Below are 18,059 nucleotides of genomic sequence, written 5' to 3' on the forward strand. Positions count from 1 at the left end.
AGGTCACGGAGAAAGTAGGTAGCAGGCCCAGGACGAGGACTGAGATCGCCTGCCTCCCCGTCCTTGCCTCTCACACCCTCACTCTGGGTGTGGTCACTTGGCCCACCAGCCAGAGCCAGAACGGAACTGAGCCTGTCTGCTCTGTGACTTGACACTGAATGTGGACTTTCCCCCTTCTGCCTAGCAGAGTTGATCTGCCCAGAGTGGCAGGAGATAATAAATCATCCAGTGGTTCTTTCCAGGACAGCACCGAAAATGCCAACTGTCTCTCTCTCCAGAGTTCTGCAGGTCCTTGGAAACCATTGGCTGCTCTGGGCAGGGAAATAACTAGGTCAACAGCCCACGCCCATGATAAATGGAATGCTTATGTCATCCAGTGCTTATTTATTCCTCAGGGTGAGTGGTCTTTGTACAGTAGGCCTTGGGGAAACACACACCGACACATCAGCCAATCAGTAAAATGGACTGTGGGAATATTCGAGATCCAAAGGAACTCCAAACAGCTCATCATGACCAGGGAAGGAGGAGGACTGTCGTGTGGTATAACTGAGGCTTCCAGATGGCACGATGCAAGGTTAGAGTCCAGCCTAGATCCCTAACCTTCAGGGCACGCCCAGGAAACTGCAGGGGATTGCAGAATGGGGGTAGAGAGGTGTTCTGAACATGAGCAGGACTGGGCCAAGGTGGGCACACAGGGAGAAGCCCAAATATGAGCGAGCTAAAGACTTGGGTTTTAGATTTTCTCCACCACTGACTATGGGGATGACTGCAAGCTTGTGCTCCAGCACCCGAGGCCTCGTCTGTTGGACCAGATGCCCTGAGGTCCCCTTCAGCAGTGCCATCTATGATTCCGGGACTCTCTCTCCAGTCCACTGGGCTATTACTTCCTCCAATGTGACCGATGACCTCACCACATTCCTTTCTGTGGGGTGATGGCCTTACGTCCGGCAGTATGGAAACATCCTCTCCCCACAGGACGGGACGCCCCACCCTCCTTGCCAGAAAAGGAAGCTATCTGTCACGTTCTCATGCCATGTTTGCCTCGGTGCTCTCAACGGAACGACCAGTTTGAAAGCTTCTTACACTTTTGGTCTCTGCTTAAATGAAAGATCTGTTCAGGACACTTAATGAAAACCAGGCTCCTTCTCATTAGCGTCGCATGTCATCCGGAGACGGGCATCCTGTTCCCAGTCTCTGGTGGCGGGGAGAGAATGTTTGTGGGGCCGCACCAGAGTGGGAAAGAAAGATGACTTTTGGGACTCTTTTGTGTCTGGGGTGGTCCACAGCCTGAGGAATTCCGAGGTCCTGTCCTGGAGGAAGGCCTTGAGAATTCCAGCATTCTCGGTGGGACAGTGGGGAGCACCGGGTTAGGAGCCGGGAGACCCCCGTTAGAGTATTCATTGGCTGCTAATTTGTTGTCTCATCTTGGTTATTCACTCCCTTCTCTGGGCCTCAGCTTCCAAATTCATACAGTGGGGGACTCAGTGTTCCCTAAGGCCGTTCCAGCTCTGACTGCTGGGGGAGCGGCCAGGGATTCTCTAACAGAGCGGCAGCGGCGAGTGGGAGGGAGCACGGCAAGAAGACCCCGAAAGGCCCAAGGCCAGCGCCCCTGGGTTGGGCTCCCCGCGCCATTCTCTCAGTGAAGAGAGGCCACAGAACGTCCCCCCCCCCCACCGCCCCCTGCCCCATTCCTTACCTTGCCCCAGCTGGGAGCCAGCGATGGCCTCTTTGGCACTCCCAAAGCCCAGCTCTCTGCAGACCACGCTGGCCGACACCAGGTCCCACTTGTCGTCACAGACGGTTCCCCATTCTCCGTTCTTGAGCACCTCCACTCGGCCCTCTCCGATGTTGGCACCACCTCTCAACCGCACCAGGGGTTGCTGAAGGGACACACGGTCCTGCTGAGTGCAAAAGCTGATGCCCACTCGGCGGGCCGTCACTGCCCGCTCCCCTCCCTCCCCAGCCGCCCCACCCCAAACACAGGTGCCTCGGCCAGGAGCTGAAACGGGGCTGGATTTGTGCACGTGCATGTGCACGGGGCGGGAGGCGTGCACATGCCCCCTCTGCACGTTGGCTGTGCTGCAAACTTGCTTTGCGGTCCTCCCCTGGAGCTTTTGTCCTGGACTGTCGAGGAGCCCACTGGGACCCTCATCAGTTAGTCACCCCAACCCATGCTTGGCTCAGGGACCTTACCACCAGTACCTCCCTGCACCCCCTCCCTCCAGAACCTCAAGCTTTAGAGCTACGGAGAGGAGCTCCTGCCCCAGACTTGGCAGATTCCAGATGGATCATAATTCCACCCTGCTTCTGATAGAGCGCTACGGTCTAGCCCTGTGGGGGACTTCAGGGCACTGAACAGGTTACACTCCAACAATCCCGCTCTGCAGGTAGATGAGAAGCAGGAGGGGGGAGACAGGGAGCTATAGCATGGGCCTAACCAAGAAGGCCATGACTTAGAGGACAGACATTGTGCTGGCTAAGGCTGCCACGTGTCCAGGGGTTACGTTAGTGCCCAGTCACTGCTCCTGCTTCCCCGCCCCCGCGATTCTACTCCAATTCCAAATCAGCCCAACTCTTCAGAAGATGCGGCCCCACCAGGTACTCAGAGACGATGAGTGGCTATGGTTTAAATGCCCCCAAGTGCTCAGGGACAGCCTGGAAGCCCAATCACCTTACAGGGTTTATTTCATTGCACAAGAGTAAGACCCACCCTGCACCAGCGTTTTGATCCCACTGGATCACATTTTACCAGATGGGAGCTGGAGCACCTGACTCCATCTGCCCACACACGCTGGTCTGCATCAACTTCTGTGCCCATGTGTGGATGTGTGTGCATGTGCGTGCATGCCTGTGTGTGTGTGTGTGTGTGCACGCCTGAGCATGTGAGTGCTGGCATGGGGGCTCAGAGGCTTCGAGGCTCTGAGTTCTCGCCGATGCTGATTTGATTCAACACAGAGGGGGTGGGGTGCCCTGCAGCTGTTCTATGTATGGTGAATCAGACCAGAGTCACTGCTCCCCTCCAGCCTACGTGGTCCTCAGACCACAACTTTTACCCACCCACCAAGGGCCCGGCCTGGCTGGAAGTGCTGTTTGTCAGCATTCACGTACCCCGGCCACCTTGAGGGCCGAGGCATCAGATGGGAACCTGTGTCACCATTCTCCAGCCGAGGTTCCCACTCGGCCACACTGCTCTCCCCCACTGACTGCGCCTCGTGGCTGCCACGGCAGGACAGCGTGCAGTGACAGCACTCGGATTTACAGGACGGCTCTGACCCTGCCACTAGGGGGAGAAGAAAAGAGGGACAGGGGTGCGTGCAAAACACCCACTGGCTTCAGGAACCTTTGTTCTAGCCTTAGAAAACAAACTCAAAACAACTGCTGGCAGCAGCCCGTTTGCTTTGCGGTCGAGTCGCGGCCTCTCCCCTCCCCCACCCCGTGCCCAAGCTGTCCAGCACAGGAAGCTGTGATTTCCACGTTCTGGAGATGGCTCAGAGGGGCTGGTGGGTGGGAATAGAACATGCGAAGAGGAGAGGGAGGGGTAGGAAAGGTGGCTGATCATTTATTAGGGAGCAGACCATCCAAGACCAAGCTTAACGGAGGCAGAGGGCCAAATAACCCCGTGCCAGGCTGGCAGTGGCCACACAGTCAGCTGGCCCTGGAGGAAAGCAAGCAACCAAGGGAAAATGTGATGTAAGGCTCATTTGCTCTCTTTTTTTTTTTTTTAATTCATTTGGTATGAATTTGATTCCTTTGCTTTAAACCACACAGCGAGAGGAATTCCAAAACAGTAGGGTCTGGTATTCTGGATGACACATAAGGAAAGCGCCGTGGGCCAGGCTGAGGCTGTAGGAAGGATGTGGCGATCAAATCACGTGGCGGTGGGCTGGAAGGGGGGCAAGGGAGGGTGTGTGGGGGCTGCAGGGGGGCCGGCACCGTCCAGGTGCACCTCTGTCACCTGGCTGCACGTATGCGCCCTGCAGTAGGTCTGTCCCCTTTGGAGGCCCCTGTGGGGACCAAGGGGGCAGGGACGGCCGTCTGCTGGAAGAGTCAGGAAGGTACTCCAAATAGTTCCCATGCCCTTGGCTGGGCTCACAGCGTTCATTTCAGTCCTTTCTTTGAAGGCTTTTTCTTTTGTCCAAACACACCACCCCCAGCCTGGGAGGGGGCACCCAACGTGGTTTATTTCACTCCTGCCCGGGGTTCCCTTTTCCTTAGGATGAGCGCCATCACCCCCTTTCCAAGCAGGTCTTTAGATGTTGATGGGGAGGAGAGACTACAGAGGGCAGACGGGAAAGGCGGGAGAGACAGGGAGAGGGAAGGAGAGACAGGGAGAGGGAAGGAGACACAGCATGAGGCCGTCCCTCCCGCACCACCACCTGGTGCCCACACCATCTGCCCCCATCATGGCCTCTCTCCCTCCTCTTCCCCCTGACGTGGTCAGAGCTGACTTGGAACTCACCTCTGCCCAGGTGAGTGTCGAGGTTTTGTCTGGCTCAGGGAACCATTCCCTGATAAACGATCAGCCACCATTCCTACCCCTCCCTCTTCTCCTCCCTGTGCTATTCCCATCCACCAGCCCCATGTGAGCAGTTTCCAGAACATGCACATCACAGAGACCCTTGGATATAGGAAAAAGGAAGGGTAGGAAAAAGAAAAACGCATCTCCTCTTAATGATTTTCAGGGAAGAGAGAATAACGCACTTTCTCTTTTTCAGAGGCTGCGTCAAACCCGCCATGGTTGGGTCGGTTCACTTGTCCTAAGAAATCACACAGTGGGAACGGGGGTGCTATTTATGTGAGCAGACGTGCATCAACATGTCCGGAGCGCGCTCACGTGCACGTGCACACAGAGGTGCTGCTGACTTACAAACATAGAACATGACCGATGGGTACAGGTGACACAGACATGGGAATGACAGGTTTTCATTTTCTGTCTTGGTGAAGGCTTTTAAAAAATTTTGTCCTTTCTCTTGCAGAACAAACCAAAATACGTTTGGAAACATTTGTGGCTGATTCCATGTGCTTTTGAGAATCATATTGACTTTCCAACAACTCTAGAACACTGTTCTCCTCTGGGAACGGAGCAGGACCCCCCCACCCCCGCCTTTTGTGTGGGGCCAGCAGACAGCACACAGAGCCTGTGACCGTGGGTAATGAGGTGCTCTCTCCTCCTTGGTGTGTGGCCTCCACAGACGGGACTGTGATCTCAGAGTGAAGTAGCAATGGTGAAAGGCCAGATGTGGGTGCTGATGACTGGGGGCTGGGGCCCAGCTGCTTGTCACCCTCTAGAGGTGGCATCTGTTGGTGTGGCCAGTCCTGACAGATGTCCCACTACATTCCTGCCCTGTAGGGGAGTGGTCTGAATCAGGGCTGGCTCTCCTCATTCCCTCCTGAGGGCCCCTGCTTGCTCCCTCAAATGCCACCCTCCACCCCATCCATGTGTCAAGTGGCCAGACCCCCCGCTGCACGCATCCTCACCTCTGGCTTGTAGGCTTTCCGGAATCTCGAGGGCCCGTCGGGGTTGAAGACCTGGCCAGGCACACAACTCACCACAGCTGGCAGCCCATTCTCACAGGTGACATTCTTCACAGGGTCTAGCAACACCTGAGGACCCAGCTTGCAGCTGGAGATGTGGGCCTCCGTGCCGGTGCAGTCCATGGAGAATGGCCAGTAGCGTTGCTTCTTCCGGGCGGCAAACATTCTGCAGAGGGTGAGAGGGGGCAGGTGACCAGGGCACCATGGCCACCACCCCTCATTCCTTCTATGATTGGGTGTCAGGCACCGGGCCGACCACGGTGCTAGCTTCTTGGAGTCTAGTAGTGGAACGGAATGTGCATGGTCCCTGCATCTAGAGCTCAGCCCCACTGAGTTGGCATCCACCCAATGAGCACCTCGGCCATGTGGGGCGCCATGCTGGGCACTGGGGAGCAGGACCTGGAAGGACAGACATTGCTTCCTTCCCCCAGGCAGCTTATATTCTAGGAGAGAAGGGACTTAGCAGTGAGACAGCATTAAAGCCTATAAAAGGAAATGCAAAAAGGGATCTAAAATAGATAAGACCCCTGGTCCCAGGAAACCCACAGTCTCAGGCAAACCAGATGGTTGCTCACCCAAACCCTTCAGATAATTTCAACATGATTCATTGTTGCTCCTTGCCTGTGTCAATAGCAGAACAAGTTGAATGTTAAACTCTCTCCCAACGATCCGCAAGATTAAAGGGGTAAATCCAAATCCAATGAGAAGCAACGAGAACAGTCTTAAAGCAGCCCGTGGGCTGAATTGAAGTAAAATTTGCTTGGGAATTATAATGGTCATGAAACTCGGCCACAGACCTTACCAAATGTTCACCCAGGAGTCAGTGAGGCTGAGGCTATCTCCATAGCATAGCCTGTATTCCAGGGAACTCTTAACCTGTATTACATGTAAAGGATTCCTTTTTATGTATTTCTGGAAGGCAGCATAAGGATCGAGGCGAGTCACAGTGTTTTCTAAAACAATAACCAACCAATAGGTAATGAATGGGTTAGCAGAAAGGTTACCGTGCCTCAGTTTCCCCATCTCCAAATCAGAAGTAGCAACGGGATTTACTTTATATGATTGTTAGGAAAGGTAAATGAGCGAATACTGGTGAGGCAATTAAAACAGTGCACAGGAAGGGCTTCATATGCGTTTGTAAAATAAATAACAACTATATTAAAGGAGAAACAGAAAGGAGGGTTCCCTGTGGTTGCAATGATGACACACAATTTCAATGAGGAGCAGGGTTTGAGCGAGGTTTTGAATAAGGGTGGGATTTACGGAGGAGGAGGGCAGGGAGGACCGTCCTCTCACGCCGGCCCAGCTCTCTGGGGTCTGTGTGCTTGTCCTTGCTTGGCAGAACCTGCGAGATGCCAGAGAGAGCCAGACCGCATCGTTGCCAGTTGCCCAATGCAAGGGCCTCCCAGGGCAGGCTGGCCCAGGATGGGGCAGAAATGGGGCCCTGTTTCTGCTGGGTTAGCAGGCCTGGAAGTTTCTGTCTCAGAGTGAATGGGATGTGAACATAGAGAAAGGTAAAACCCTACAGACACCACCAATATTTTCTTGCTTTAAAAAAAAATTTTTTTTTAAGTTTATTTATTTTTGAGAGAGAGACAGAGCACGATCTGGGGAGGGGCAGAGAGAGAGAGGGAGACACAGAAACTGAAGCAGGCTCCAGGCTCTGAGCTGTCACCCAAGCACCCCAAACCAGAATCTTTTCCTAACTAAAAATTTCACTGGTAACAACTCTGGTGTCCCTGTGGGCACCATGACACAGAATCTTTGAAAAAAGGACTATCCTGGAAAATTCAGGAGGTGTGCTCAACATCGCTGCATAGCCTAGAGTGGAGAACTACACAGGAGGACTGTTAGTAATTCCGAGAAAAACTGCCCCTCCCCACTTCCTGGATACAAGGCCCTGCACTCGGAAACAACCTCCAGCTTGTTCCCCCCACCACCACCTCGGACTGGAGAACACATTTGGGGGGCGGTGGACAGCTTGTTCCTCATGACCCACCCCCCAACATTGGGCGACAGAACACACTCGGGGGCTATCAGCTGCACAAGGGCTGGCCAGACCCCACTGGCTTGGAACCTCCTTCTGCTTCCAGCTTTCAGTGAACACTGCCCTCGCCCACGAACAGATGTACTGAGTTCTTAATATAGACTGAAGCACCATAGCAAACACATAACTGCTCCTGCCTTTCCCAGACAGCCCTGCTTCCCTCTTACATCAGCTCACGGGAATGCACCGTGGCCCTCCACAGGCCTCCACGATGCCGACAGCGTCCCCCCACCATGATTCACCAGGGCCAGGCCCAGGGGGTGCAGATATGAGGCGCTGGTGGATGATGGGTGGACAGCCTGCTCCAGGCCCGGTGACTGGAGGGCGACTGAAATGAGATGCAGCTTTGGGCCAAGGAAGAAGCCTGCTTGAGAAAGAGGTGTCTAGCCTACGGCAGGGTAGTGGGACGAATGCTCAGCTGGGCCGATGCAGTTACAAATGAAAAGTCCTGAAAAGGCTCAGGTCTGGGAATGGGTTGAGGGGCATGACTCTCTGTTTATATGATTAGATTTTTGTTCTCTTGACCTAGATTTTCTATTCATAAAGAATTTGGGGGGCGCCTGGGTGGCTCAGTTGGTTGAGCATCCAACTTCAGCTCAGGTCGTGATCTCACGGTTCATGAGTTCGAGCCCCGCATCGGGTGCTGTGCTGTCAGTGCGGAGCCTGCCTTGGATCCTCTGTCCCCCTCTCCATACCTCCCCTGCTCGTGCTCTCTCTCAAAAGTAAATAAAACATTAAAAATGAAAAGTTCTACTGGCTCTTCCCCAGCCAAGGGAGAAGCCAGATTTTATTGGGCTTCTGCCAGCTACTGTGTATGTCTATTCCAATGATGAATTCCAGAATTAGGGAAACAACCACAGGATGGGTTCAGGGACCCACTGGGCCCACCGTGAGATGGGCCCAGGCTAAAACCCCATTGATCACCTGACCCACTTAAGGCCCTCCTCTGACTGGAGGGCCATGGTGATCTTTGAGTCTCCCAGAATCAGTGTCATTTCAGAGCCTGTGTCCAGTCGTGCCCAAAAGTTCTGATTATTTCATCTTCCCCAGTGCACAGCTATCTTGGTGAAAGGCCATCAGTCCCTTTGGGGAAGCCTGGGAGATTGATTAATGGTGTAAATTTTTGGCAGTGTACTGGGTGGGGTCCTTCCTCAAGGGGACCCAGCCTGCCCTTTACTCAAAGGGTTCTGGTTCTGTAAGCTGGCTCAAGTCTGGGAATTGATCGAGGGGCATGACCCTCTGTTTATATGATTAGATTTTTGTTCTCTTGACCTAGATTTTCTGTCCATAAAGAATTTGGGGGGCGCCTGGGTGGCTCAGTCGGTTAAGCGTCCAGCTCTTGATTGTGGCTCAGGTCATGATCTCACAGATGGTGAGGTTGAGCCATGCGTCAGGCTCTGCGCTAACAGAGTCTGCTGCCTGCTTGGGATTCTCTCTACCCGCCCGCCCCCCCCGCCCCGCCCCTCTCTTGCTCTCTCTCTCTCTCCCTCTTTCTCTCTCAAAATAAATAAACTTAAAAAAAAAAAAAGAATGAGTAAGAACTTAGTAGACCTCCTATCCATTTTGCTTCTGGGAACATCATGATCAACCAGGCCATGCCCTGGCTGTGCAGGAGTCAAACTGTTCCGATTACTGCTCTGATTCTGCTTGTCTTTCGGGAACCACGCCCACCTGGCCTTGGGAGGCTTGAGTGCTGTTGCCCTGGGATCCAGTCACCACCTCCTGCTTTTGGGATGAGGGATGGCTTACAGAGAAGAGCTACCGGGGAGCTCTTAAGAACGCCAGGGTTTCCCTCATAAATTTATTCCTCGTTCACGGGGAAAGTGCGTCTTCCAGACCCTCCCAGGCTGGGTGAGGTCTCAGATGACAAATCCACTCCAACATCCAGTCTTCAGCCTTGGAATCCCGTCCTCTACATGAAGCCAAGGAGATCGGGCATTTGCATGTCACTCCCGGTGGGGCCACATTTTGGTCCCCGTGTCAGCCAACCAACCAAATCACGATAGCTCTTCCTAACGCCTGAGATGCGACATTAGACGCAGAATCTCTGCTTAGTTAGCTCACATCAATAAACCGGTGTCAACCTCGGGATCCTGCTTGAAGAAAAAAAATGACCACAATATGCCCCTGGCCCCAAGGAAGGGGCCCTGAAGCTTCGGCATCATTAGCATCAAGGAGCATCCATGGCTCCCCAGGGCACAGCAGAATGTAGCTCACGGAAAAGCAGCCCCTGGTGGGGAAGCTGACTCCACTCACGGCGACCCTGTGGGGGTGAGGCCTCCGAGTAGCCACCGGATATGCCGGTTAGCAGAGTTAAGCGTGGAGAGGCCTCGGGCATTGCCCTGGTGAACGTCTAAGGCTGCAGGGCCCCTTTGGACCTGGTGGATACCAGGAGATACCCACCCTAGACAGAATCACTTTGAAAATACTTCCTTCTTAAGGGTGAAAGCCCTCCCTGGGAGGCAGTGGGGAGGGGGGCGGCTGTCAGCAACAGCAGCGACAGGCTGTGGGAAGGGCGAAGGGAGTTGGGGAAAGATGCTACTGGAAGTCACAGATTCGGGGACACTCGGTCCCCAGGCCCCTGCTGTCCGTAGCCTCTGAGCACGGCTCCCAGACACCCTGGCCCCAGGCCAGCCCTGCGTCACCTCCCAGACTCAACAGCCAGCCCGTGGCGGGGGCCTGTGCCCCGTAGCCAGGCGGAGCAGAGCTGGGGCTGAGGTAGCAGCAGTGTGGAGGACACAACTGGACTCCCCCGCAGGCTCCGCAGGTGGGTTCTGTGACCTCCGAGTCCCCCGCCCTTCAGGCCTGTGTCTCTTTCCATGCAGACTAAGGGCTTGGACCGAGTAAGGGCTGAAGCCATGCCCTGAGAGTCCCAGCTCATCACTTCCTCCAGCCGGCTGCCATCACAGCCCCTAACAGCACCACTGAGGCAGAAACTTCCCAGTGTGCCCTTCTCTTTTGGGGCCTGTCAGCTGAGTCTAACATAAAACAACCCTAGGTTGTTTTAGCACCCATCCTCCCGCTCCCCCATAGCATCTCCAGCTAGAGGTCAGGAGTCGGAGCTGGTTTTCAGCAGCGTCGGTTAATTATCTCCCAACTTGGCCAAGAACACCATCCACCACCAACACCTTGGATGCCTCCCAGCCCTCGGAGCCTTTTCCTGTCCCCGTTTGAAAAGAAAGCACAGCCACAGACATGGGAGTGGGAGGAGCAAGGAGAGGGTTTCCAACCCAGCCCATGAGAGGATCACCCGGGGTGCAGCTGCCAAAACAGATCCGAGACCCCTCCTCGAAAGCAGGAAGAGGACGCAGGACTGCCCGCAGTTGGGGAGATGGCTTTCAAATGCCATCTGAACAAGGCACGTTCTGCCTGGTCTTGAGCTGGTGGCAGCCTTCCCCTTCTTAGGACTGGGCTCAGACCTGCCACTAGGCTGGGGGCTCTGTTGGGGCCAGCCAGGGGAGGGGTTTGCTTTTCTTGGCTCACTTGGGTCGGAAAAGCTGAGAAGGTGTCCCCAGGGAAGGAGCCGGCCAGCTGGCGGGAGTTGTCCAAAGACTCCGAGGGCTGAGACCACAGCACCTCCCAGCTGCCGTGTGCAACCAGGAAGGTCTGGGCCATGTCTGGGACGGCTGGGGGAGGGAATGGCCACTAAGATCACCCCCAGGGGTGTTGTGAGCCTGCCCTGACGCCAGCACTCACCCCTGTGGTGGACTGGGGGCTCTAACCAAAGGCGGCCACGCCAAACCCAAGGAGGGATGCAGCCTGAACTGACCCAAGGATCTGGAGGACGAGCTAGGCTTGGAGCCCGGTCTCCTGACTCCGAAGTTCCCTGTCCCTGGTTTGAAAGGAAAGACGTGGTGTTGTGAGCCTACACTCTCTCCAGGAGTGTAGACCCTGGAGCTGGAGGCCTGTGTTTGGATCCTGGTTCTACAATTTCTCTCTGACTTCTTTGCCTCAACTCTGAAGCAGACTCCTACTTCCTAGTGCTGTGAGAACTCGATGACAAGGGGCAGAGCCTGGCACGGGGTAGGCACTCAGAAACAGACTGTCATTATCATTAATAAGAGGAGATAAGAAGATCCCGCTACCAACCGAGGTCTCCCAGCGGCCAGCTTGTCACAGGGCCCAACCCCTTCACTGGATTCCCCTCGGATCCCCCATCTACCCCCTGGCCCCCTGGGACGAGCCAACTTTGGAAACCATAACAGGTGAGGTTTAACTGGGATTGGTGTAACTGAATCGAATCCAACCGTTTTTCAATTTCCTGACAGTTGCGGAAAGTTCCAGATTTCTCAGAATAATCTTTCGCTGAGGAAAAGTAACCATTTCTTAAGTTGGCACTGCCCTTGCCCCGTCCGGCCGGGGTATTATTGTCCTTGCTCAGGCCCTGGGGTCACTGAGCTGGCTGTCTGCACTGAGAGGTGGGATTTTTGTGGGCTGCAGCATCTTGCCCTTTGCCTCTGCCCTAACCCTTCCCTCGCCCTACTTTCATCATTCATTTGGGGGTCTGTCTCCCACAGGAGAGGGAGTTCCTCAAGGGCAGGCTTGCTGGAGGGACACTGGTGGCCCCCGCCATGACATAGGGCGGGAGGACTTTTCCTATGCTGGGGGTGCTTGGTAAGAGCTGACTCTTAACCCGGCAGGGCAAGGGCCCGGGAAGCCCAGGCTGGAGCAGTCCCCTTACTTGTACACTTTGGTGTTGTACGTCTTCTCCCCAGGGAAGCCAAACATGCCGCAGACCACGCGGGAATTCTTGGCTGTCCAGTGCTTGTCACATATCTGCTTCCACGTCTTGCCGTCCTTCACCTCCACGTAGCCCTCTGTCACGGGGGTGCGCCTGCGGTAGGTGCCCAGGATGGCTCGGATCCGGATGTCCTCCACCTGGATGTTCAGGTTCTGGGAAGAAGGAGGCACAGACGGAGGGGGGTTACCTGCCGGGTCTGCCCCAGAGAGGTGACTGTACCAGCCTGCCTCTGCCCTCAGGCCCTGCACATCGGGGGGCGGAGGGGTGCTCGGGAGCAGGTGGAGAGGAGCCCCAGGACCCCGACGGCTTCTCCTACGTGCTACAAAGAGCCCAGAGAGCATTGCGCCCCAGCTCTCTCCTGGGGGTTCTCAGAATAAGTGAAGAGAAAATGTGTTTTTTGAATTTTCCGGTTCTATATTAAAAATAATTTGGATTTTGTATTTTACTCCAAAGCATGTCTGTGCGCACATGCGTGTCGGTTTTGTGTGTGTGTGTATCTCCCCATTAATCTTTCAGTAAAACTGAAGCGTGTCAGGCAGATGAGCCTCAGCCGTCCTGAGGCTGGTGGTGCCATCTTGCACGCTACCTCGTCCCCTGGGGGTCGGCCTTCCTCAGTGAGAAAATCCCAGGAGAGAAGGGGGATGGCGTGGAGAGAAGAGGGGAAGGAGAAGCTAAGTGCAGGGCCCCAGGCTTGCCCAACAGGGAGGTAGGGATGGACACAACCACCGGGCTATGGAAGGAAAGATTCCAAATGAGTTGAGGCCCTCCGAAAGCCCACTCCTTGCCTCCATTTCCACCCCCACCCCCATCCATCTTTCTGTGGAAGTGATGAAAGAGGCAGGACCCCAACAGGAGGAAGTGGAAAAGGCTGGGCATGGGGGGCTCCTGCCTCACTGCACTGCGGGCTCTCCTCCCCACACCCTAACACTGAGTGGCAATGACCCTGCCCCAAGCCTACCCCAGAGGTCCAGGAATTTGGTAGAAGGACAGAGGGCCTCGAGAGGCCAAACTGGATGAGAGAAATGGGGGGCTACCTGGAGTTAGTGATACCTGTGCTCACCCAATCTTCCCCCAAACTCTAGGGGAGCTCCCTCCCTAAATCTCTCAGTTCCATCCCCTCCTCTCTCTGCCCCTGCCCAATGGCACCACCACTGGCTCTTGCAAGGCTCCCTGAGTCCCTGTCTCCTTCTCCCTCTTCTATCTGCCACAGGGCAGCCACCAGGGCTCCTTCTAACACACAGCGATCTTGTCCCTTAACTATATAGTAATGCCTGATTAACTTAGTGAGGTGCCCACGGCCGGTCACGACTGATTCCACCTATGCCTCCAGCCTCCTCCAGCCCCAAATCCATACTCAGATATGACGAACTGCAACATAACAGTGTGTGTGAGCCCCACAAGGAGCGTTTTAGGTACATTCTCTTACTTAATCCTCAAACAATAGAATGAAGTGCTCTACAACTCTCACTATCTTGTTTATCTGATAAGAAAACTGTTTGAGTCCACTGATCTCCCAAGAACCACCTAGGGGCAGGGAGTGCAGTGTGGGGAGCTCCCTGAGCTGGGCCAGCGGGGGAGAGGGGTGGGGCTGGGCAGGGGTGCTGGGAGGGAGGATCCTGGCAACCTGAGTGCCCGAGCCCCTGTCCAGCCAGGATGCAAATGAACCATGAGGTTGAACAGAACCATTATTTGGGTGCCCGGGGATTCGTGTCTCCTCGCCCTGGCTGCAGAGTGCACAGCCAGGCCCTGTCTCTGCAGTCTGGCAAGGCAGTGGAAAGTATGTGGGCCGGGAGCGATGGCATTTGGCCCTAGTTCCTTTCCATGCAGAGAGGAAGGAAAGCGCCAGGGGCAGGATTATGTTTGCCAGCTTGGATCCTGGATTCTTTACAGCCTCCATTCAGGCCACAGGACCTGTGCCACCAAGACACGTGGACAGGGGCAAGCCAAGAAAGGGCCTGAGCTCTGGACCAGCCTGTGGGTCAGCCCCCTCCTGCCCCTTTCCCCTTCTGGAGGCAGGGCTGAATTCCAGTGTGTAATGCGTAATGCCCAGAAGGAAAGTTACCACTGTGGCACCGGCCCTGTGATGCTATGGGGCGGCAGGCTGGGCCTGACTTCACTAAATTCACAGATCCTTCCCTCCCCACTCCCCCCTTGCCATGGGGCAGCAATGCAAGCTCACTAAGGGGAGAAGTCCAATGTGACCCTAGGCATCCAAGCTCCAACGGTGGGAGAGGGGACGCAGCAGAACCACATGCCCTCGTCTTGATGCAGGCTGGCATGTCTTCTGCAGAAGTATGACAGCTGTGGGAGGGAGGGGGCAGGTGGACTCAGGATGTGGGAAATGAGGCTTGGAGAAGAGAAAGTGCTAGAGCGAGGTGTCCTGGTCCTTGTCTTTGTCCTTATTCTTCCACCAACTCAGTGTGTGTGTGTGTGTACATGTGTGTGTGTGTGTGCATGTGTGCACGCACGTGTGGAGTGTGCGTGCACGCGCGTGTGTGTGTGTGTGGAGTGTGCATCTGTTTGTGCACCTATGCGGTGCAGGAAAGGTCCAGAGGGACTTGTTCCCTCCAGCGCTAAAAAAGTGGTCAGGGTCAGGGCTGTTAATTTCAAAATGGAATGTCTTCTTTTCTCCCTCATTTCATCAGGCGCAAATTCGCTTCATTCATTCATTCAAAAAAATATAGTGTCTGCCCTCCATGGACCTTGCCAGGCTTCCTCCCAATGCCCCAAACGCAGGGCCCTGTCTCTTCTCTGAATAATGAAAACTGCGAGGGCCCTCAATTTCCAAATAGCAACGAATTCATTATGCGTTCAGGCTCTGTGCCCACTCAACCCCCATGACACCCTCGGAGAAGGCTGATGGCACACCCCCGTTCCAGGTGAAAAAATGAGAAAACTCAGCAAGGTTTTGCAACTTCTGCCAGTTCACACAGCCAATAAGCAGGTAAACGAGGGTGAACATTTGAGTTCTGACTCCAAGCCTGTGCTCTGGACTGGTGGCCTCTCTGCCCTCCCAGCCACACCCTGTCCATTGCCTGGTATCGAGTTGACACCCCCAGTCCCACCCCGGGGCAAGGCCAGGGGCTCAGCTCCTCTGGGGCCTGCACATTCGAAATCCTTCCTCCGCCCAGGCTCTGCGGGAGGAACTGGGAGTCAGACCCGAGCGTGTACGTGAGCCGTGAGCGGAGAGCTGCCTCCCAGCTGCTTGTGGACTCCAGCCAGGGGGCGGCAGGGAAGCCCTTCGTGGCGTCCATTCAGGGCTCATTGCTAGCTAACGAGCTCACATAAGCTGCTCAGAGACCTCTGTGTCGGAAAACACACACATACACACATAACTTCCCTCCTTACCTCACTGCTGTGGAATCTCTTCCATAACCACAAGCGTTAGGATATTTTTCCCCCCAGTTCAACTCGAAAAGAGAAGATTGGAAACACTAAAACATATACACGTTTTTCTTCTCTAACAAAGAGCTCTCTAGACTTGCTGGTTATACATTAAGCCCAATAGCCCAGAAGCTGGTAAGACAGCCGGCACACTTTAAACTTCGAGTCTGAATGCTGTCTCTCTCGCCAGAGACAACAGTTCACCCAGATCTCCGAAAAGGCCTTCCTCCAAGGAATGCACAGAACCTTCTAGACTTGTCCTACCCAGAACTCCTCTCCTCCCCAGCGCCCACCTCCAAAAGGGAAAATCAAGGTGCAGGGAGGTCAGGACCCTGCCCTGCTTCAGTCAGTGGGCTGCTGGGGAGAAAGCTAGGGAAGGAGTACCAAGGCAGCACTCCCAGCATTGTGCCTGCACGACATTTGCATTTGCAGCATCTGTGAATGCAAATTCCACAATGTGACAGTCTGGGGCTATGGCCAATGAGGAAAAATCACCAATTCTGAAAGTCTAGTGGAAGATTGCATCAGATAAAGATAACGGGGTGGAGGGGGGGGAGGCCAGGCAAGCAAGCAAGCCTTACAAGGACGCACTTCACAATCGGAAAGCTTGGCACCAGGGGCAAAGCCCCCCTCCCTAGGCGTGCTTGTAAGGGCCCCATCTGCGCCCAACTATCCTCCTTCTCCCTGTTCTAGAAGTTGTCACTGAATATCAGCCCAGGCCTTCCCAGCTGAGAAGGCAACCAGGGGGTGGTGTCGAGGAGGGAGGACCTCGGCGGCAAGATACATGAGCACACCGTCAGCCCAACGAGGACGCACGGCTGGTTGATGGCACACAACCTCGGCTCGCTTAGCGAGACCCGTCCCTCCACTGCTGGTGGGTTCCTACATCTTGCTCTCTAAGCCCCCGGCTGGCTTTCTTCACCTGTTTCAAAAACTGGCCTTCTAGGGGCGCCCGGATGGCTCAGTCGGTTAAGCACCTGACTTTGGCTCAGGTCTTGGTCTGGCAGTTCGTGAGTTCGAGTCCCACATCCGGTGAGCACGAACCCCATTCTGGGTGAGCACAGCCCTGCTTTGGGCTCCACATACTCTCTCTCTCTCTCTTTCTGTGCCCCTCGTGAGATTCTCTCTCTGCCCCTTGCTAACTTGTGCTCTCTCTCTCTCAAAAATAGATAACAACAACAACAATAATAATAAATCTTAAAAAAAAACCCAACAAGATACAGATCCATTTTCCCAACCACCAGCCTGGCACCTTCCTCAGCACCTCACACCCAACACATCCAAGATACCCTCAACCTTTCCTCTGCACCCCCCCGCCCGCATCCCCCCCCCCCCACTCAGGCTCCTGCCCTTGCAGCTTGCAAGGCACAAGCTTCACCTGTCTTCCGCACCTTCTGCACCTTCCCCTCCTCACACCTCTAGCCACCCAGCGATGCCTTCTGGCCATCCATCACCACCCCATTCCCACCTCCATCTGCCAGTCAGGTGGCACCAAGAGCCATGGAAGTGAAAGAAAGGCACTGTAATTCTGCCATTTCACATAGGCCATGAGGGGGAATCGCTGCCCCCGGCCACCTCACACACGCCACCAGCACACTCATCCACCTTGCACACTGCGTGTCCACGTCTTGCTCCAAACCTTCCCGTGGCTCCCCAGGCCATCGGCTCCCGGATTTGATCCATACCACCCTCCCCCTTCCCTTTTCTCAGCCAGTGACCTTCTCGCACTGCCAGGGATATCACTCCTTAAAGCCCGGCGCTGAACCTCCCTGCAATTCTCTCTTCCTTCTCTCTCCTGTCAGAGTCCTACTGACCTCAGGGACAGTCTCATCCACGCATCTGAAAACTGACTGTTGAGTGCTGCTACCCCCCCCCCCCCAGGCACCATGTGAGGCCCTGGGACACACAGGCCAACCGGACAGGCGAGTCTCTTGCTGTCACTCACGACAGAGGAGGAAAGAGGCACCACCATCTCCCCCACGAAGCCCCCTTCCCCAAATATCTGGTCCATAGAGATTTGACGTCCTGTTCATTCCCCTGGCATTTGCTTTCTGAGCCAGTCAGTCAGTCCTTGACTTACGCTAACTGTCTTATACTATTAGTATTTATCTTTGCATCTATTTTGCCACCTCCTTGAATTGTGAGTCCCTCAATGGGAGAATTGTGCCTTACTCATTTTTGTATTACCCATGGCTCCTAGTGCCAGACACGACACATAGGGGGTCCTCAAACATTTTTGGAATGAACCAATTATGATTTTTAAAAATCCAAATGCTAGGAGTTCAACTTAGCTGAAGACTGAGCTCCCAAGCCAAAAATTTAATAAAGACCACCTTTATTCTTTGTTTAATG

At 54.7% G+C, this 18,059-nt stretch overlaps 1 protein-coding gene across 2 annotated transcripts in view; it reads right to left on the reverse strand.

Annotated features, from left to right (window-relative positions):
* LOXL2 (lysyl oxidase like 2) overlaps window positions 1-18,059 on the reverse strand; it is a 63,511-nt gene that overhangs the window by 30,214 nt on the left and 15,238 nt on the right. The window contains exons 3-5 of one of the 2 annotated variants that reach the window (XM_047091420.1): window positions 12,264-12,475; window positions 5,479-5,701; window positions 1,697-1,880 (exon numbers count right to left, since the gene is read on the reverse strand). In XM_047091420.1, the coding sequence (XP_046947376.1) occupies window positions 1,697-1,880; window positions 5,479-5,701; window positions 12,264-12,475 (619 nt within the window). Of the gene's footprint in view, window positions 1-1,696; window positions 1,899-5,478; window positions 5,702-12,263; window positions 12,476-18,059 lie in introns of both variants that reach the window. The other variant, XM_047091419.1, reaches the window with a different exon arrangement.

This window comes from Lynx rufus, unplaced genomic scaffold (assembly GCF_022079265.1).
Source record: "Lynx rufus isolate CCGP_SWC_20201006 ecotype Redwood Valley unplaced genomic scaffold, mLynRuf1.p SCAF_3, whole genome shotgun sequence".
Taxonomy (NCBI): domain Eukaryota; kingdom Metazoa; phylum Chordata; class Mammalia; order Carnivora; family Felidae; genus Lynx; species Lynx rufus.